The sequence below is a fragment of the Muscardinus avellanarius genome (genome assembly GCF_963383645.1).
Source record: "Muscardinus avellanarius genome assembly, chromosome: 1".
NCBI classification, from domain to species: domain Eukaryota; kingdom Metazoa; phylum Chordata; class Mammalia; order Rodentia; family Gliridae; genus Muscardinus; species Muscardinus avellanarius.
Genome location: NC_137786.1, coordinates 220,576,067 through 220,597,229, shown reverse-complemented (window position 1 = coordinate 220,597,229; position 21,163 = coordinate 220,576,067). Strand labels below are relative to the sequence as shown.

The 21,163-nt window shown below is 49.9% G+C and overlaps 1 protein-coding gene across 5 annotated transcripts; it reads left to right on the top strand.

Annotated features, from left to right (window-relative positions):
• Nucleotides 1-12,557: 12,557 nt before the first annotated feature.
• On the top strand, nucleotides 12,558-20,929 carry RAPSN (receptor associated protein of the synapse; the record flags this gene model as incomplete). 5 transcript variants are annotated; one of them, XM_080719729.1, is made up of 8 exons in its annotated part: nucleotides 12,558-12,749; nucleotides 13,276-13,614; nucleotides 16,255-16,413; nucleotides 17,040-17,138; nucleotides 17,213-17,335; nucleotides 18,012-18,065; nucleotides 20,235-20,434; nucleotides 20,857-20,929. In XM_080719729.1, the coding sequence occupies 8 exons, from the start codon at nucleotides 12,558-12,560 to the stop codon at nucleotides 20,927-20,929; spliced, it is 1,239 nt and encodes a 412-aa protein (XP_080575855.1). The 5 variants fall into 5 exon arrangements, with proteins under 5 accessions (XP_080575855.1, XP_080575857.1, XP_080575856.1 ...); XM_080719731.1 differs by lacking the exon at nucleotides 16,255-16,413; XM_080719730.1 differs by lacking the exon at nucleotides 18,012-18,065.
• Nucleotides 20,930-21,163: the final 234 nt, after the last annotated feature.

Genomic DNA, 21,163 nt, shown 5'->3' with positions numbered 1-21,163 from the left:
GGCTGGTAGAAGCACTGTCAGCATCACCCACACTGGGGTTGAGGGAGGGAATGATCCCAGCAGAATTAATGCCCTGGGACCCAGCAGCTTGTCCAGTATTAGGCTTGGGGCCACTCCTCAGGAGGAAAGGGCAGACACGAGGCCCAGTGTACGGTAGGCTGCTTCATTTCCTGGAAGGGGTGATTGGATGGAAAGAGGCCAGAAGCCCCAGCCCGAGAGGCTGCTGTGTGCCCCACAGTCTGACTGCACAGAGCGCCTCTGTTGGCAGGAAGCGCTGAGGCTTCCCTCCTGTGTATCCAGAAACCGTGTTTGCCAATATATTTTGCTTTCAATTCCAAGAGGAGCTCTGGGAAAACCTGTGGATAAAACCAAATGCCAAATGTTGGACATTGTTTCCTTTTCCTTTTCTCTCTCTGATTGTTTTAATTGTTCTGTGGTGGTTTTAATGGATTTGAGACCCTGGAGCGGCAGCTGCCTTTCTGATTTCCAGCTGCTTTTTGTGAATAATTTAAAAAGAAAAAAAAAAAAAAGAAACTTTACATTTTGGAGACAAACCTGTGTGAGTTTTTTATTGGTACAAACGTTGTATTTAACACTAGGGGTTTTGTACAGTTTTTTGCCTTTTCTACTAGAAAACAATGTAAAGTGATTTCACAATGTGAAGAGAAAAAAAATTGCCACTATGACCAAACGCACAGTCTGTTCTGCAGCAACCACGGGATTCAATCAACTCAAAAGTCGTGATTCAGCCGTAGAAACGCTTTCCTTGACCTTGTTTGAGCTTTCCTTTCTTTCCTATTTTGATTTGCAAAAGAAAATGTCCTTTTTGTGTGAACTTGTGTTGTACTCTGTAGAAAATTATGGATTTTACTTTAATGGTTTAAAAAAGGCAAGAAGAGCCCTTGTCGCTTTTCTTACCAAATCACAAAGTTTGTGTAGTGGATTAAAAAAGAAAAAAAATTGTTACAAGTTTGGAGCAAGGGAGTATGTGTTTAAAAGGACTCTCCTTTTTTGTGTGTGTTTTTCCTTTTGTCCCAATGGGGAACCTAAATCTGTTTTAATTGCACAGACACACGGACAAAAAGTCATTTTGTATCTGCCAAGTGTGGTACCTTCCTTTGTTTATTTGCTATTAAACTGTTTGAGAAGAACTGACACTGTCTTCAGAGTTGATTGCTGCGGGCCAATGGGGGGTCGCTGTGGGTCCTTGCCCAGGTCTCATCACCGCGCTCGGTGCTCAAGGTGTGCTGAGCCCTTGAGCCTGCCCAGAGCTCATGTGGAAGCAGATGGAATTCCTCTTCCGAATGCCTCTTGCCTCAAGTCTCACCTCCCTGTGGTCTGCAGGATCCTGCTGATGAGAAAACTGTTGGGAAGCCTTCGTTTTTTGTGCTTCCCATGTGCTCAGTAGTAGCTGGCATACCACAGAAATGGTCCAGACTACTCTGCCAAAGTCCCTCATGGCCTCCACAAGTCCCAGAGCCGAGCAGTCCTCCTCGCCACACCAGTGAGGCTCCAGTGCAAAGTGGTTATGCTTCTAAGGTCCCTTTCTACTCAGTGACTCTAGATTGCTCTTCTTCAGGTTGTGTTGGCCCAGGCATCTCGTGCTCACTCACTGAAGAGTGGTCTTATGTTCTTTATCTAGTCCTTCACTGCCTGTGCTGTCCTCTCATGGAGACCCCAGGTGGCCACAGCTAGTACGTGCATGGCCCTTGAGTGGGCCAGGCTCCAGCCCTCTCATTGGTGTCCTTCTCTTTGAGGCTGAGTCTGGAGTAGCATTTCCCAGTGCATACTGCACCAGGTACTAGCCAGGATATCTGTGAAGGAAGGGTTCTGAACATAACTAAGTTGGGAGATGTTCTGCCTTTTGGCACCTAGTAGCACACTAGCATATTCAGGGCTCTGAGAAATGAGGTAGTAATAAGCCTGTTAGAGCAGAGCATGGTGGCACATCCAGCGATCCCAGTACCTGGAAGGCTAAGACAGAAGGCTCACGGGTTTGAGGATAGCCTCAGCAGTGTAGTGAGACTTTCAGCAACCTAACAAGACCCTGGCCCTGGGTTCGATTCCTCATACCCCAAACACATGCACAAAAGAAGCCCGTTAGACTTGATCTAACCCAGCATTTTATAGACTGGATGCTTCCTATTTGAGGCCAAGCACTTGCTTCTCCCCACAATAAATCCCCAAACTCGTTGTGGGCATTCAAAGATCTTGCTCAGTAAGCCGGGCGTGGTGGTGCACACTTGTGATTCCAGCATTCTGGAGGCCAAGACCAGTGGTTCGCGGACAGCCTCAGCTACTTAGCGAGGCCCTTCACAACTCAGTGAGACCTAGTTTCAAAAATAGAGACTAAACAATATGGTTGCAAAATAGGGTTGCGGGTGTAGCTTGGAGGTAGAATGCCTCTGGGTTCCATCTCCACTACAGCAAAAAGAAAAAAAAAATCTTGCCATACCAGGTGTGGTGGTACATGCTTGTCGCCCCTTGGGAGACTGAGATAGGATTGCAGGTTCGCAGCCAGCCTCAGCTACTTAGACCCTGTTTCAAAATAAAGAATAAACCCGAGTATGGTGGCGCATGCTTATAATCCCGGTACTTGGGAGACTGAGACAGTAGGATCACTGGTTCTCGGCCTGCCTCACCTGCTTAGTGAGGTCCTTTGCAAGGTAGTGAGACCCTGTTTCAAAATAAAGAATAAAAAATAGGACTGGGGATGTAGCTTGGAGATAAAATGCCCCTGGGTTAAGTCCCCAGTACTGCAAGCAAAAAAAAAAAATTTTTTTTTTGGCCAATCAAATTTGTTTTTAATTGCTCTTTGCAACCGGGCTTGGTGGCGCACGCTTGTAATCCCCGCGCTTGGGAGGCAGAGACAGGAGGATCGCGCAGGTTCGAAGCCAGATGCGCTGGTTTAAGAAACCCTGTTTCCAAATAAAAAGTATAAAATAGGTCTGGGAGTGTAGCCCGGAGGTAGAAGGGCTTCCAGGAACCCCAGTACCACCAAAGAAAAAAAAATGCTCTTTGCTCATTTATTCACATTCTATTTTTATTCATTAAGAATGTCTAATCCAAAGCCAGGTGTGGTGGCACAGGTTTCTAATCCTGGCATTTGGGAGGCTGAGACAGGAGGATCACAAATTTAATAATAGCCTCAGCAATTTAGCAAGATCCTCAGTGGCCTAGCAAGAACTTATTTCAAAATAAAAAAGGCTGGGGATGTAACTTGGAAGTAGAATGCCCCCCTAGATTGAGTCTCCACTATCACAAGAAAAGGTCTAAAATTAGAGCTCTGTATTAACATGTAAATAGTTATCCTAGTTAACTTTTTACTGTTGTTTTGTGCCACAGAATGCTATGAGAAACACACGATGTATGTTATGTACTTGAGCCTTCAATTTTCTCCTGGGTGGTAGCTGCTGTTCTCCACATTTTATAGATAAGCACCTGGGCTTGAGGAAATTGGGTGGCCTGCCAGAAAGCAGTGCACACTCAGAATTAACCAGGTTGCTGACTCCTGACCCCTTTGTCTTAACCACTACCAGGAGAAATGACTCAACAACCAATAAATGTAGCTAGGTATGATGGTACACAACTGAGATCCCAGCACTTGGAAGGAGGATTCCAAGAATGCCCAGGGACATTCTACCTCTGAGCTACACCCCTAGCCCTATTTTTTATTCTTTATTTTGAAACAGGGTCTCACTGAGTTGCAAAAGACCTCACTTAAGTAGTCGAGGCTGTCTGCAAATGGGGATCCTCCTGTCTCAACCTCTCAAGTGCTGGGATTACATGCATACGCCACCACACCCAGTACCAACCTGGTCTTTAATTTCTTTCCCTGTGGTTGTTCCTGATCAGGGACTGAGTTGCTCAGGTGAGCACAGTATGTGAGAGTTAAGGACAGCTGTGTGCTGATCGGGGGCATCACTGCAAACAGAAACGGGCAACAAAAGGTAGGTACTGAGCTGCCTACAGAAGGGTTTGCAAGGGCATACAGACCGCTTAACTAAGATGCAGTTTTAGAATTTAAAAGAATGCAAAAGCCTAGCTTTTTAGGTTTTGTGGTTGTTTTTTTGTTTTTTTTTTTTGTTGTTGTTGTTGTTGGGTTTTTTTTGTTTTTTTTTTTTTTGTTTGTTTGTTTTTGTGGTACTGGGGATGGAGCCCTTCTACCTCCAGGCTACACTCCCAGACCTATTTTATATTTTATTTGGAAACAGGGTCTCTTAAGCCAGCAAGGCTGGCTTCGAACCTGCTCGATCCTCCTGTCTCCGCCTCTCAAGCCCAGGGATTACAAGCCTGCCCCACCATGCCCTGCAAAAGCCTAGTTTTAAAAAGCTTAAAGCTGGGCGTGGTGGCCCACTTGTAATCCCCTCGCTTGGGAGGCGGAGACAGGAGGATCGCGCGCAGGTTCGAAGCCAGCCGCGCTGGCGTAAGAGACCCTGTTTCAAAAATATAAAATAGGTCTGGGAGTGTAGCCCGGAGGTAGAAGGGCTTCCAGGAACCCCAGTACCACCAAAACAAAAAAATAAATAAAATAAAATAAAAAAATAAAAAGCTTAAAAAAATGCAAGCCGGGCATGGTGGCGCACGCTTGTAATCTCAACACTCGGGAGGCTGAGACCAGAGGATCGTAGTTCGCAGACAGCCTCAGCTACTTAGTGAGGTCCTCTGCAACTCAGTGAGACCCGGTTTCAATTCAAAGAATAAAAAATAGGGCCGGGAGTATAGCCCGGAGGTCGAATGCCACTGGGTTTCCATCCCCAAACCCCCCCAAAAAAAAAAAAAAATTAAAAATACTACTTTAGGCATGTTCTCCTTTTTGGATAGATCTTATTTTTGCAGTGATGGGAATTGAAGCCAGGACCTTGTTCATGCTATGCAAGTGTTCTACTGCTGAACTATATCTCCAGCCCCCAGTAAAATTTTAAGAGAAACACAGCCTTTAAATATGTTAAAATGATGCTGTGCGTGTTGGGGTGTGGTGGCACACGCTTGTAATCACCACACTTGGGAGGCAGAGACAGGAGGATTGCGCAGGTTCAAAGCCAGCCTTGCTGGGTTAAGAGACCCTGCTTCCAAATAAAATAGGTCTGGGAGTGTAGACTGGAGGTAGAAGGGTTCCATCCCCAGTACCACCAAATAAATAAATAAATGAATAAATAGATGAATAAATAAATATGTTATAATGAGACAGGCGTGCTGCACACTTGTAATCCCAGCATTTGGGAGGCTGAGACCTGAGGATCCCGGTTCGTGGACAGCTTCAGGTATTTAATGAGGCCTTCTGCAACTTAGTGAGACCCTGTTTCAAAATAAAGATAAAAAAAAATAGGGCAGGGGGTGTAGCTCAGAGGTCGAATCCTCCAGGGTTCCATCCCCAGACCCTCAAAAAAATAAAAAAGTTAAAATGAGCTGGGGGTGGTGCGCACATTATAATCCCAGCGCCTGAGAGGCTGAGACAGGAGGATCGCACAGGTTCAAAGCCAGCCTCAGCTACTGAGTGAGGCTCTCAGCAACTTAGTGAGACCCTGTTTCCAAATAAAGTATAAAATAGGCCTGGAAGTGTAGCAAGGAGGTAGAAAATTACCTGGGTTCCACCCCCAGTACCACAAAATAAATATGTTTAAATGAAAGATGCTTGATAATTTATTTTCATGTCAAGTTTTATCTCGGGAACACAGGAATCCCAAGAGAGATGCTCCAACAACCTGCTGGAGTCACAGAAAATCAAATCAAATCAGTGCTAGACAGGAGAGGAGAGGACTTTGGTTTAACCACCCTCTAATGTGCAGAAGAACCAAGCCGAGGAAGGGAGTTCAGAGGAACACTTGGCCCTCTATCACACCATTTTCCCAAAGTGTGAAATAATGGAACTCTGAGAAGGTACTCAATGGACATTATACTAATGGTTATGCAATTTAATCTATCTTTTTTTTGGGGGGGGGTACTAGGGATTGAACCCAGGGGCATTCCACCTCTAAGGTATACCCCCAGACTTTTTTTTTTTTTTTAATAGAATCACTGGGCGTGGTGGCACAATGCTTGTAGTCTCAGCATTTTGGGGAGACTTGAGACAGGAGGATTGTGGTTCGTGGACAGTCCCAGCTACTACTTAGGCCCTTTACAACTCAATGAGACCCTGTTTCAAAATAAAGAATAAAAACTAGGATTAGATATGTAGCTTGGAGGTAGAATGCCCCTGGGTTCCATCCTCAGTACTGCAAAAAGGAAGGAGGGAAGGAGGGAGAAGGGAAGGGAAAGAAATAGGATATTGCTAGGTTGGTTAGTCTTACTACTTGCTGACTGTCCTTTAACCTGTGATCCTGTCTCAGCCTCCCAAGTACTGGGATTACAAGTGTGTACCTCCATGCCCAGCTCTTTAATTTGTATTTCAAAACTAATAAGGATATCATTAACTTCACAATTTTTCTTTTTTTTGGTAGTATTGGGGATTGAAACACAGTCTTGCTAAATTGCTGAGGCTAACCTCAAACCTGCAATCCTTCTGTCTCAGTCTCCCAAGTACTGGGATTACAAGCATGAGCCACCACACCATGCTTTACTGTGGGTTTGGGTGGCGGTGGCTGGGGATTAAACCAGGGGCATTCTACCTCTGAGCTATACCACCATCCCTATTTTTTATTTTTTATTTTGAAACAAGATCTTAGTGAGGCTGGCTGCAAACCCATATCCTCCTGTCTCAGCCTCCCAGTACTGGGATTACAAACATGCGCCACCATTCCCAGCTCTTTATTTTGAAACAGGGTCTCGCTAAGTTGTAGAGGGCCTTACAATTTGTTGGGGCTAGTCACGAACCTACTCTACTCCTAGCTTGGCCTCCCACATACTGGGAGTACAAGTGTGCACCACTACACCTGGCTCAAAGTGTGTGTATTTTATTTGAGATAGAACCCAGACGCATTCTACCTCCAAGCTATACCCAGTCCTAATTCATTTTTATTTGGAAACAGTCTTACTAAGTTGCTCAGACTGTCTTCAAACTTGAAATCCTCCTGTCTTGGCCTCCCAAGTATTGGGATTACAAACTTGGACCAGCATACCTGACATCCTGCATTCTTTTTTTTTCGTGTGTGTGTGTGTGTGTGTGTGTGTGTGTGTGTGTGTGTGGTAGTGGGGGTGGAACCCAGAGGCTTTCTACCTCCGAGCTATACTCCCAGACCTATTTTCTATTTTATTTGGAAACCGTCTCACTAAGTTGCTGAGAGCCTCACTAAGTAGCTGTGCAATCCTGTCTCAGCCTCACAAGTGTGGGGATTACAAGAGTGCCCCACCATGCCCGGCTTGCATTGTTTTTTTGGGGGGTGGTAATGGGGATTGAACCCAGGGGCATTCTACCTCTGAGCTACATCCATCCCCAGCCTGAGTTTTTATTCTTTATTTTGAAACAGGGTCTCACTAAGTTCTGGAGGGCCTCACTAAGTAGCTGAGGCTGGCTAGGAACCTGTAATCTTCCTGTCTCAGCCTCCCATGTACTGGGATTACAAGCGTGCGCCACTACGCCTGGCTCCCTGGCATTCTTTTTCTTTTTTGAAACAGAACCTTGCCAAGCTGAAGCTGGTCTTGAACCTGCAATACTTCAGTCTCAACTTCCCAAGTGCTGGAATTACACACCACCACACCTGAATGCCTGGCTTACTTTCTACTTTTTTTTTTTTTAAGTACGGAGGATTGAACAAAGGGGCTTTCTACCTCTGAGCTACATACCTAGCCCTATTTTTTTTATTCTTTTTTGAAACAGGGTCTCACTAAGTAGCTGAGGCTGGCTACAAACCTCCTGTCTCAGCCTCACAAGTACCAGGATGACACACATGAACTGCCACACCCGGCTTGATTTCTACTTTTGCTTGTAAAGCAGGGATCTAAAATGAGAGGCATGTCGCTAATACTGCAGGTACTTAATAGCCCTGAGGCCCCCAGTTCACAGCCCTTTGAAGTGCCCCAGCAAACGCTCTTCACCCAAGCTCCAGCAGCTTTTTGTCCACAGGCATTGGTCAGTGCGTCTTGGCGCTGTTCACCTCTTTTGCTGTGCTGGTGATCATACCCAGGGTCTTTCTTGTACGTGGAGGATCACACCTTCAAGCAATTTAGTGAGGTTCTCAGCAACCTAGTGAGACCCTGTTTCCAAATAAATAAAATTGGTCTGGGAACGTAGGTCGGAGATAGAATGCCTCTGGGTTCAATTCCCAGGACCACAATCGATCAGTCAATCAACCAAACTACCGCTGGTGCCAGGCGTGGTGGCACACTCTTGTAATCCCCACGCTTGGCAGGCGGAGACAGGAGGATTGTGCAGGTTCAAAGCCAGCCGCACTGGCTTAGGAGACCCTATTTCCAAATTAAAAAAAAAAAAAAAAAAAAAAACGGCTAGGGTGTAGCTCAGTGGTAGACTGCCCCTGGGCTACTTGATCCCCAGCCTCCCTTTCCCTCTCCCCCTCCCCAACACACAATTTCTCTTTTGGACTCCTGTCAGTTTGCCTGGGTCTATGCAGTAAGTTGCTGGTGGAACAAGGACAGACCATTGGCCCTTGCCCCAAATAAAAATAACTAACTCAACTGTGAGGTAACAATTTCGTAAAATGTGCTCAAATTATTTTTACTTTTTGGTGTTACTAGGGATGGAACTCATTCTACCTCTGAGCTACACTCGGCCCTATTTATTTTATTTATTTTTTTATTTTTTTATTTTTTTTTTTGCAGTACTGGGGATGGATGGAACCCAGGGGCATTCTATCTCTGACTACACTTCCAGTTCTATTTTTAATTCTTTATTTTGAAACAAGGTCTCACAAAATTGCAGAAATCCTCACTGAGTAGTTGAGGCTGGGCCTCAACTGCAATCCTCCTATCTCAGCCTCCCAAGTACAGAGATTACAACCGTGCACCATGATGCCTAGCTAGAATTTTTTTTCTGTTTTTTTTTTTTTTTTTTTTTTTTTTGTAGTGTGGAGGATTGAACCCAGGGGCTTTTAATTAAATGTCTAGCTGGGCATGAAAGGAAACCGTATTCTGCTATCTGGAACGAGCTGGTGTGAACAGTTACCTCTGAAGTCTGGGGCAGAGGAAGCCTTTACCCTGACCCGCTCTCAAGTCTGGAGATCAGGAGCGCACCCTGGGAACTGAAGGAGTGGATGAGACTCCTCTGGGGTGTGGGTGCAGGGTGTCTGTCCTCTCCTTCCTGCTGGGTGGGGAATCTGCTGCCATTGAGAGGAGAGAAGAGCCGGGCACACCCCCTGCCAGCTGGTTGGCACTGACCTCCTCCCCGCCTCTGTCCTTGCCCAGCCACCTGGTCCGCGGAGCCTCCACCTGATGATTTGCTTTAGAATTAGACTGGGCTTTCGTCCCTTTTACATACCCCATCTTATTCATTAAACATTTCCATTGCCAGGCGTGGTGGCACATTTGTAATCCCCAAGCTTGGGAGGCGGAGACAGGAGGATCGCACAGGTTCGAAGCCAGCCTCACTGGCTTAAGAGACCCTGTTACCAAATAAAAATACAAAATAGGTCTGGAAGTGTAGTCCGGAGGTAGAAGGGCATTCAGGAACCCTAGTACCACCAAAAAAAAAAAAAAATTCCATTGGGTGGCCACTGTGTGCCATGCTTTGCTCTGGGGAGAATGAGACGAAGGCCCCGAACACACATTTGAGACGGGGAGAAAGAAAGGCAAACAGCTTTACTAATGAATATAAATTGCAAAGATCGATCTGCCGTGGTGGCATACACTTATAATTCCAGTACCCGGGAGTTTGAGTCTGAATTGTAGATTCAAGGCCAGCCCTGGCAACTTAGTAGGACCCTCCACAACTTAGACCCCATTTCAGAATAAAAAATAGCTGAATGTGGTGGCGCATGCTTGTTATCCCAGCGTTTGAATCGCAGTTCACAGGCAGCCTCAGCTACTTAGTGAGGCTCTTTGCAACTCAGTGAGACCCCCAAGTGCTACAAAAAGAAAAAAAGAATATAAAGAGTAGGACTGTGAAGCTGGGCGTGGTGGCGCATGCTTATAATCCCAGCATTTAGGAGGCTGAGACAGGAGGCTCACAGACAGCCTCGCTACTACTTAGTGAGGCCCTTTGCAACTCCGTGAAATCCGAGACCCTGTTTCTATTTATTTATTTATTTTTTTTATTTTTTTTATTTTTTTTGGTACTGAGGATGGAACCCAGAGGCTTTCTACCTCCGGGCTATACTCCCAGACCCATTTTATATTTTATTTGGAAACAAGGTCTCACTAAGTTGCTGAGAGCCTCACTAAGTAGCAGAGGCTGGCTTCGAACCTGCAGGATCCTCCTGTCTCAGCTTTCCAAGCGCAGGGATTACAAGCGTGCGCCACCACGCGTGGCTTGAGAGACCCTGTTTCAAAATAAAGAATAAAAAATAGGGCTGAGAGTGTAGCTCGGAGGTAGAATCCCTCTGGGTTCCATCCCCAGTACTGCAAAAACAAATAAATAAATAATTAAAAGGGCTGGGGGACCCAGACATAGAGATGTGCACCTATAATTTCAGAATTTATAATCCCAGAGGCTGAGACACAAGTATCGCATGTTCAAAGACAGTCTCAGCAATCGAGCTCGACTTTCAGCAACCTAGCAAGACCCTGTTTCAAAATTAAAAAGGGGGCTGCTGGAGGTTTAGCTCGGAGGCAGAGTACCTCAGTAAGTTCAGTCACTAGTACCACAAAATAAACTAATAAATGGAGTTGTGTTGAGATGGAATACAGTTGTGAGGATAATAACTGGCCTAGCCTGAGTAGTACTCACTAGGCAGACCATCAGGTGGGGAGGATGGCGGAATCAAGAAGTACAAAGGCAGCCGGGCGTGGTGGTGCACCTCTGTCATCCCAGCACATGGGAGGCTGAGCGAGGGGCTCACAGGTTCGGGGCCAGCCTGAGCTACTTAGTGAGGCCCTCCACAACTTGGTGGCATCCTGCTTCAAAGTAAAAAATATAAAATAGGACTGGGGGTGTGTGGCCCAGAGGTTGAATGCCCCTGGGTTCAATTCTCAGTTACACACACACAAACACGACGAAGCCTGGTGGGGGGGGGGGGGGGCGTGATACACTTGAGTTCTCTTTCAACTCCAAAAAGTCTCTACTCCCTCCCTAAGACCCCACCCTTCTCTGTCATATCTGCCGTTAGCGCTCATGATTAGGAACTTCTTTCAAATGGAGTCGGGACACTAGAAACCTGCAAGGCTCCCTATGTGCCAGATGCTTGTCAGTCTTGTTTGGGTTTCACACAGATCCTCTGAACAAGGTACCTAGGTACCAGTACTCTCTTCATCGCACAAAGCCAGGTGACTTGCCCCAAGTCACAGCGCCACACAGCTGACACCAGGAGGCAGGGATAATTTGCGCTCTGTTCTGTTCACCTACCCAGCTGCCTTGCTCCAGGCCTGTATGTAGGGGTTGAAGGCTCACCTCAGCTAGGATCCTACCATGAGTTAGAAGGAAAGTGCTAGAATGAGGCAGGAAGAAGTTGTGGGGGATCAGGCATGGGGGTGCAGGCTTGTGATTCCAATACTTGGGAGACTGAGACAGATAAGATCCAGTTTAAGGCCAGCTTCAGCTACTTAGTGAGGCTCTCTGCAACCTAGTGAGACTTTGTTTCAAAATAAAGGATAAAGCCATCCTGTGCTTGGGAGGCCTAGACAGGAGGATTGGGCAGGTTTGAAGCCAGCCTTGCTCAGGCTGGCTTAAGAGACCCTGTTTCCAAATAAAATATAAAATAGGTCTGGAAGTGTAGCCCTGAGGTAGAAGGGTTCCATCCCCAGTACCACCAAAAAAAAAAAAAAAAAAAGTATAAAAATCAGGGTGTGGTGGTGCACACTTGTAATCCCAGCATTTGGGAGACTGAGACAGGAGGATCACGGTTCCCCGACAGCCTCAGCTACTTAGTGAAGCCCTTTGCAACTCAGTGAGACCCTGTTTCAAAATAAAGAATAAAAAATAGGGCAGGGAGTGTAGCTCGGAGGTCAGATGCCCCTGGGTTCCATCCCCAAACTCGCAAAAAATAATAATAATGATAAAATAAAGAATAGGGCTGGAGGTGTAGCTCTGAAACAAGGTATGGGGAGATGAAGGGAGTCGGCTGTGTGCAGCCTGTTCCTGTCCCTCCCCATCGATCCCTCCTGCCCAAGGTCTGCTGCTCCTGTCACCAGTGGGCAGCTCCAGGGAGTACCCCCTACCAGGGCTTGATGAAGAGATGCCTGAGGGGGTGTCCAGGTGGCAGGCTGCCTGCTTCTCAGGCCACCTCCCGCTCACGGTGGGTGGGTGCAGCCACTGCCCGCGTGACCTTGCCACTGACATTCCTCAGAGTCCACGTGGCCCCAACTGGCAGGGACAGCTGCAGACAGGGGCCGAACCAGCTTTGTTCCAGGGTGGCGCCTGCTCTCTATCCAGGCCTGCTCCGCTCAGGCCCCTGTGCTGCTCTCCTTCCCCAGGCTCGTTGAGCAGCCCGCACTGTGGCTCCCCGCACCATGAGGGCCTAGAGGCAGGAAGCCACTGGGGACTGCCCCGCGGGCCGCAGGGCCGTGGGAGGATGGGGCAGGACCAGACAAAGCAGCAGATTGAGAAGGGGCTGCAGCTGTACCAGTCCAACCAGACTGAGAAGGCGCTGCGGGTGTGGATGAAGGTGCTGGAGAAGAGCGCGGACCTGGTGGGCCGCTTCCGTGTGCTGGGCTGCCTGGTCACGGCCCACTCGGAGATGGGCCGCTACAAAGAGATGCTGAAGGTGGGCATACCTCCTGGGGGTGTGGGGAGGCTAGAGTAGGGCCTTCCCAGTCTCCTAGGAGTCCTCTTGTCCCACTGGTCAGTGACTGGGGCCCAAGGCTCTGCATCCATGCCTAAGACCCTGAGTCTTGGACGCTGGGCTTGGGCTTCCCATGGTGGGCCTGTGGCCTTAAACTTAGTGTCTGAGCCTCTGATGCTGAGGTCCTCAGGGGTCAAGGATCGCATGTCTGGACCTCAGGCTCTGAGTTGCAGTCTTCCTCTTGGGATTCTGTGTCTGAGCCTAGTAGTGTACACTCCAAGTTTGAGGCTGGGCCTGGTGGGCAGTGGAGATCAGACCTGACACCCAGGAGGAAGGCCAGAGGCTGTGAATCTGAGCTCTATGGCTGAAGCTTCTCATCTGCGGTGGGGCCCAGGGAGTGTCTGGGCAGGGAGGTGGAAGGTCAGGTCGAAGTGTTTGGCTGTGAGGTCAGGGTGAGGTGTGGAGGCCCCTGGGTCTGAGCTACCTCCCTGCCGCCCCCGGGGAGCAGTTTGCTGTGGTCCAGATCGACACTGCCCGAGAACTGGAGGATGCCGACTTCCTTCTAGAGAGCTACCTGAACCTGGCACGCAGCAACGAGAAGCTGTGTGAGTTTCACAAGACCATCTCCTACTGCAAGACCTGCCTTGGACTGCCGGGCACCAGGGCGAGCGCCCAGCTCGGAGGCCAGGTCAGCCTGAGCATGGGCAATGCCTTCCTGGGCCTCAGCCTCTTCCAGAAAGCCCTGGAGAGCTTTGAGAAGGCGCTGCGCTACGCCCACAACAATGACGACACGATGCTCGAGTGCCGCGTCTGCTGCAGCTTGGGCAGCTTCTACGCCCAGGTCAAGGTGGGCCCGGGCCCAGGGGAGGGTGAGCGGGCTTTGGGCTCTCTGCTGACCTCTTCTGAACCTCACTCTGTTGCACTAGCTCATTCAGGCCTCCTTTTAGGTAAGGATGGGGTGCAGGAGAGTCCAAGAAGGAAAAGACTTAGCCAAGAAGGGCAGAGCCAGGATTCAAATGTTGATCCGTCCACCTTCCTGGGGAGTGGGAGGTCCCTGTGTGAGCATCGGCCGCGGGCCTGCACTGCTGCAGGTTCGCTGTGTGATCTTGGGCAAGTCCTCTCCGCTCTGAACTCAAAGAAGTAAATCTATAAAGTAGGGAGCTAGGACTCAAAACAGGGGTGTAAAGAGGTACTCATCAGATATTTATTGAGCATCTTACTGTGCCCCAGGCACTGCTGGAGTGTTTCCTAATAAAGAGTGAAAATGACAGCAAAGACTCGTGAAGCTTGCCTTCTAGCGGGGGAGGAGAACTGTCAGCACAATCAGGACTCAACTGTATGGCATGTTAGAAAGTACTCAGGGAGCCAGGCGTGGTGGGGCACGCTTGTAATCCGCGTGCTTGGGAGGCTGAGACGGAAGGATCACACAGGTTCAAAGCCAGCCTCATCTACTCAGGCTCTCAGCAACTCAGTGAGACCCTGTTTCCAAATAATATATAAAATAGGTCTGGGACTGTAGCCCGGAGGTAGAAAGCCTCTGGGTTCCATCCCCATTACCACCAAATGAAAAAAAAAAATTACTCGGGGAGCCAGGTATGGTGGTGCACAGCTGTAATCCCAGGACTAGGGAGGCTGAGACAGGAGGACTGCTGATTCAAGGACAGCCTCAGCAAATAAGACCCTGTTTCAAAATAAAAAGGGCTAGGGATGTATCTTAGAGGTAGAACACCTCTGGTTTCAATCCCAAGCAGCACCAAAAAAAAATAAAAATAAAAAAAGTGCATAGGGAACCTGTAGTCCCCAGTACTTGAGAGACTGAGACAGGAGGATTGCAGGTTTGAGGCCAGCTTTAGCAACTAAGCAAGACCCTATTTCAAAATTAAAAATAAAGCCGGCTGTGGTGACTCACACTTGTAATCCCAGCACTTGGGAGGCTGAGACAGGAGGATCACACAGGTTCAAAGCCAGCCTCAGCTACTGAGTGAGGCTCTCGGCAACTTAGTGAGACCCTGTTTCCAAATAAAGTATAAAATAGGTCTGGGAGTATAGCCCAGAGGATAAAAAGCCCCTGGGTTCCACCCCCAGTACCCCAGTACCACAAAAAAAGAAAATTAAAAATAAGCCAAGCATTGTGGTGCACACGTGTAATCTCAGCTTTTGGGAGTCTGAGAAGGAGATTCGCGGTTTGCAGACAGCCTCCGCTACTTAGTGAGGCCCTTTGCAACTCAGTGAGACCCTGTTTGAAAATAAAGAGTAAACCGGGCGTGGTGGCGCACGCTTGTAATCCCAGCATTCAGGAGGCGGAGACAGGAGGATAGCTGTTTGTGGACAGCCTCAGCTACTTACTGAGGCCCTCTGCAACTCAGTGAGACCCGATTTCAAAATAAAGAATAAAAAGTAGGACAGAGGTCGAATGCCCCTGGGTTCCATCCTCAGAACCGCAAAAAAAAAAAGAGACTCTATTTCCAAATAAAAATATAAAATAGGTCTGGGAGTATAGCCCAGAGAAGGGTTCCATCCCCAGTACCACCAAAATTAAATAAATTTAAAAAAAAGAGTAAGTCGGGCGTGGTGGCGCATGCTTGTAATCCCCGTGCTTGGGAGGCTGAGACAGGAGGATCGCACGGGTTCGAAGCCAGCCTCAGCTACTTAGTGAGGCTCTCAGCAACTTAATGAGACCTTGTTTCCAAATAAAGTATAAAAAAGGTCTGGGAGTATAGCCCGGAGGTAGAAAGCCTCTGGGTTCCACCCCCAGTACCACCAAAGGAAAAAAAAAAGAGTAAAAAATAGGGCTGAGGGTTTAGCTCAGAGGTAGAATGCCCCTGGGTTCCATCCCCAGTACCACCGGGGGGGGGGGGGGGCGAAGCTGAAGGGCAGATGAAGTCAAGAAAGCAAGAGGCGAAGGCAGCTCAACTTTGATTTCTGTTGTTACTTTTGAAATGAGGTGAGAAAAGCCAGAACACAGCTGCATGCTGTCCGTGGAGGTTGAGTGGGCCCCAAAGAGCACAGAGTGCAGGCTTGGGTGAGAGGGACAAGGAGGGTGGGTGGAAGAGGCAATGGCTGAGATGGCCGAGGAGCTCTGGTACACAGGACACAGGGTCACCAGGCAAGAAGGGGCAGCACACAGAGCCTCGAGGTCTGAGGAAGGTGTGGGGGAGAATGGCCCGGTCACCTCTCCCAGCCTGTCCCAGTGGGCAGCTCTAGAAGAGGGGCCCCAGCGCGCGTACACCCACAGCTCCAAAGCTGAGGGGACCATTAGGGAAAACAACTGTTTTCTCATCTCTTGAACAAGTGTTTATTGTGCATCTGCTAAGTCTGAGAACCTAGCCGGGCTCCTGGGATGTGCCAGTGACCCAGACAAGGGCCCAGCACCACCTTCTACCTGGACCACTCTTCCCTGGAGGCCTGGATAGCAGATGAACCCTGAGCCCCGGGCTGCAGAGCCCTCTGCCTGCTGTTCATGCCCCTCCCGTTCATTCTCCTGCAGGACTACGAGAAAGCCCTGTTCTTCCCCTGCAAGGCCGCAGAGCTCGTCAGCGACTACGGCAAAGGCTGGAGCCTCAAGTACCGGGCCATGAGCCAGTACCACATGGCTGTGGCCTACCGCCTGCTGGGCCACCTGGGCAGTGCCATGGAGTGCTGTGAGGTGCGCAGGGGCACGGGCTGGGGCCCAGGACAGAGGGCCTCCTGCTCCTGATACCCATGGCGGCCCCAGAGCTCCGCTCTCTACGGCTGAGCCCCTGAAGGGTGTCTTTATTCCCCCAGTCCATCCTTAGCGAGAGGACTTCCCTCTGTCCCCAGCATCCTCAGTGGGACACTTTGAAGAGTGAATCAGGAGCCAGAACGATGGCACACACCTGTAATCCCAGTACTTGCGAGGCTGAGAACGGAGGATAACAGGTTTCAGGCCAGTCTCAGCTACTTAGACCCTGTTTCAAAAACCAAAATAATGATAAAGGGCTGGGGGTATAGCTAAGAGGTAAAATTCCCCTGGATTCCATCCCCAGCACAAAAAAAGAGCAAAACAAGAATGCAGCCCCAGCCTTCAGAGCCCACTGACGGGCTCAGACCCCTGCTCTTCCACTTAGCTGGGGCCATAAGTTTCTACCTGTCCATGGCAGTGGCAGCTTGCTGGGTACTGGGCCCTCGGGTTTGGAGCAGGAGGCTGTGACAGGTGCACTGGGCTCTGAGGGCACTGGGGATCCCAGGGCTGGCCCTCCAGAGCGGCCGCCAGGTGGAGGTGGGATCAGCACTCGGCCTGCCTCCCTCCAGGAGTCCATGAAGATCGCACTGCAGCATGGGGACCGGCCTCTGCAGGCGCTCTGCCTGCTCTGCTTTGCTGACATCCACCGGAGCCGTGGGGACCTGGAGGTGAGGTCACTGGGCTGGCGGGGTGGGGGACAGGCCTGGCCCAGCCTGACTCCATCTCCCGTCTGGCCCCGCAGACAGCCTTCCCCAGGTACGACTCCGCCATGAGCATCATGACCGAGATAGGAAACCGCCTGGGGCAGGTGCAGGTGCTGCTGGGTGTGGCCAAGTGCTGGGTGGCCAGGAAGGCACTGGACAAGGTGAGGGAAGGCCCATTCCTACATCTCCGTCCCCAGCTCTCCAGGGCTCCCCTTGGGGTCAGCCGTCAGCTGACAGTCTCTGGGTCTCGTCCCAGCCTCACCCTATTCCCCTGAAGCCAGAGACGCCTCCAGTTATTGTCCAAGCTCAGAAAAAGCCCATGTTAGCCAGGCATGGTGGCACACACCAGTAATCCCAATACCTGGGAGGCTGGAGAGGAGGATTATAATTTTGAGGACAGTTTTAGCAAGTAGTGAGACTCTCATCAACCTAGTGAGAGCCTGTTTCAAAATAAAAATAAAATAGGAGCTGGATTGTAGCTCAGAGATAGAATACCTCTATATTCAATCCCCATAACATACACACAAAAAGAGAAGAAAGAGAGAGAAGGAAAGAAAAAAGAGAAGGCCCATGTCTTGCCCAGGGTCGTGGATAAAGGGCCAGAGCTGGGATTTGAATATGGGACACTGACTCCCATGCATTCACAGCACCCGGTGAGACAGGCTGGTGCCGCCCATTTTGTATCCACAGAAACCAAGGCAGGAGGTGACCTGCCCACACAGTCCTCCCTTGTCACACAGGACAGTGGCCCACCCCATGACCCTCCCACCCCTCCTTTGCCCTGAGCCAAGACCTGTCAGACACCGCCGCAGCCCTGACCCTCTGCTCCCCTTCCAGGCTCTAGACGCCATAGAGAAAGCCCAGGAGCTGGCCGAGGAGGTGGGGAACAAGGTCAGACCTGCTTCTGTCTTCTGGGTGTACAGTCGAGGGCCAGGTGGGGGGCATGGGTCTGGGAGAAGCCCCTTGGGCCTACTCAGGGTCCTCTAAGCTGTCCACAGCCACCCCCAGCACCCCGAGCCTCTCGTTTCCTCTGGGGATGGGGCAGGGCTTTATATAGCCAAAACTGCGCACAGTGGCCTCTGCCCCGAGAGCAGCACGCGCAGGCATGCCAGCAGGAGCCAGACCAGCCCTTGCACTCCCTGGGGGCCACGGTGGCCCCATCTCTTACGGTAAGGAAAGTGAAGCTCCAGTGGCACTCAGTGTCCCCTGCCCAAAGCCCACATCCCTCCAGAGCCCCTCCAGAGCATAAGGCAGCCTCTCCCAGTGTAGCAACTGCGCCCAGACCTGAAAACATTAGAAACAGGCTGGGCGTGGAGGTGCACACCTGAGATCCTAGAGTTGGGCATGGTGGCGCACGCTTGTAATCCCAGCATTCGGGAGGCTGAGACCAGAGGATCGCAGTTCACAGCCTCAGCTACTTAGTGAAGCCTTCTGCAACTTAGTGGGACCCTGTTTCAAAGTAAAGATTAAGCCGGGTACATGCTTGTAATCCCCACACTTGGGAGGCTGAGACAGGAGGATCGCACAGGTTCGAAGCCAGCCTCAGCTACTGAGTGAGGCTCTCAGCAACTTACTGAGACCCTATTTCCAAATAAAATATAAAATAGGTCTGGGAGTAGAGCCCGGCAGTAGAAAGCCTCTGGGTTCCACTCCCAGTACCACCAAAAAATGTAAAAAATAAAATTAAAAAATAGGGCTAGGTGTAGCTTGGAGGTAGAATGCCCCTGGGTTCCATCCCCAGTACTGCAAAAATAGATAGATAGAGATAGATAGATAGATAGATGAGCCAAACCGGACGTGATAGAGCACACCTGTCATCCCAATACTTGGGAGGCTGAGACATGAGGTTCACAGGTTTGAGGATAGCTTCAGCAAGTAGTGAGATTCTCATCAACTTAGTGAGATCCTGTTTCAAAAATAAAAATAAGCTGGGCATGGTGGGGCACGCTTGTAATCCCAGTACTTTGGAGGCTGAGACAGGAGGATCATGCAGGTTCAAAGCCAGCCTCAGCTACTTGGTGAGGCTTTCAGCAACATAGTGAGACCCTGTTTCAAAATAAAATATAAAATAGGAAGCAAAGCGTGGTGGCGCACGCTTGTAAATCCAAGCATTCGGGAGGCTGGGTCAGAAAGATTGTGGTTTGCGGACAGCCTTAGCTACTTAGAAAGGCCCTCCGCAACTTAGTGAGACTTGTCTCAAAGAATAAAAAATAGGGTAGGGGGTGTAGCTCGGAGGTCGAATGTCCCTGGGTTCTATTCTCAGACCTGCAAAAATAAAATGAAATATAAAATAGGTCTGGGGGTGTAGCCCAGAGATAGAAGGCCCCTGGGTCCCATCCCTGCAGTACCACACAAAAAAATAAAAATAAAATAGTTCTGGGGTTGTAGCGTGAAGGTAGAAAGCCTCTAGGTTCAATCTCCAATACTACACACACATACACACACACACACACACACACACACACACACACACACACACACACAGGGCTGGGGAGTATAGTTCAGAGAAGACTCCAGGATTCCATTCCCAGTATGAAAGAAAGTAAGCTAGCTAGCTAGCTAGCTAGCTAGGGATGTAGCTTAGAGGTAGAATGTTGTGTTACATTCCTAGTACTTAATATCTATCTATGGAAGATGCTGAGCCTGTTTCCAATGTACACATATACACATATTCCAGTATACATATATTGGAAACAGGCTCAGTGTTTGCCATAGTCTTCGAGAAGCTATCTATGCTTGCTTTTGCCAATGATAGCCAACCAGGTTATTGGGCTGGCTAATTAGAAGTGCTGATGAACTATGAAATAATATTTAATAAAACAAGAAAGCAAATTAATCATTGAGATAATGCAGCAGGTTTGGGTAATAAAATCCTTCAAGGACACAGGTCCTCAGACAGCCTTAGGGCTGAAGACCTCTGATCTGACCCCTTCATCCAAGTCCAGAGTGGGCAAGACAGTTTTCGTAGGCCCTGCAGCAAGGCAGGCGGCGGTAGGACTGGAGCCACACACTGGAGCACTGACTGGTCATCCCGCCCACTGTCCTGTCCCCCGGCCCCAGCTGAGCCAGCTTAAGCTGCACTGCCTGAGCGAGGGCATCTGCCGCAGCAAGGGGCTGCAGCGGGAGCTGCGCGCACATGTCGTGCGCTTCCACGAGTGCGTGGAGGAGACGGAGCTCTACTGTGGCCTGTGCGGCGAGTCCATCGGAGAGAAGAACAGCCGGCTGCAGGCCCTGCCCTGCTCACACATTTTCCACCTCAGGTGAGCGCGCCTGCACAGGCCAGCGGGCCGCATCACACTAATGATGCTTAGCAGCAAACAGGGATTCCTGGGGCCCAGGCACGTTCCCACGTCCTCCCATTGATTCCTCCAGAGGCCTAGGAGGTGGCTATTCTTATCTTTACCCCAAAGGGCATTCAGAGAGGCCTCTGAAGGTCATCAGGCTGGACGAGCAGGGCCGTCCTGCCTTGCTGTTGTGGCAAATGCCAGCGTCACTGCAGTGCTGCCTGTGAACCCTGCTCTCTGCCCTGGGACGGAGCAGAAGGGTGGCAGAGCTGCGGGGAGCCTGGGGCCAGGCCTCTCCTGCTGCTGGGGATCAGAGGCCGGGAGGCTGCCCAGTCCTCAGCAGGGCAGAGGCCCAGGGGGAGGACGGGCCAGGGAGTGGACACCCTCTGCCCCCACAGATGCCTGCAGAACAACGGGACCCGGAGCTGTCCCAACTGCCGTCGCTCCTCCATGAAGCCTGGCTTCGTGTGACGCCCAGCAGCCCGCCTGCCTCTGCCCATGGCCACCTTCTGGGCCGCTGGTCCCTTTTCCCTCTGGGACCTCCTGCCACACCAGGGCACGCCTGTTCCTCTGGGCCTAGCGAACCCTTGCCTGCCTCTTTGTACTTTGTTCTTTATAGAAAAATAAACTGTTTGTACCTGGGCCCAGTGATTCTGACTTTCCCTGCCCAAGGTATGAGGAGTGGGGCAGGAAGTGAGGCTCCCC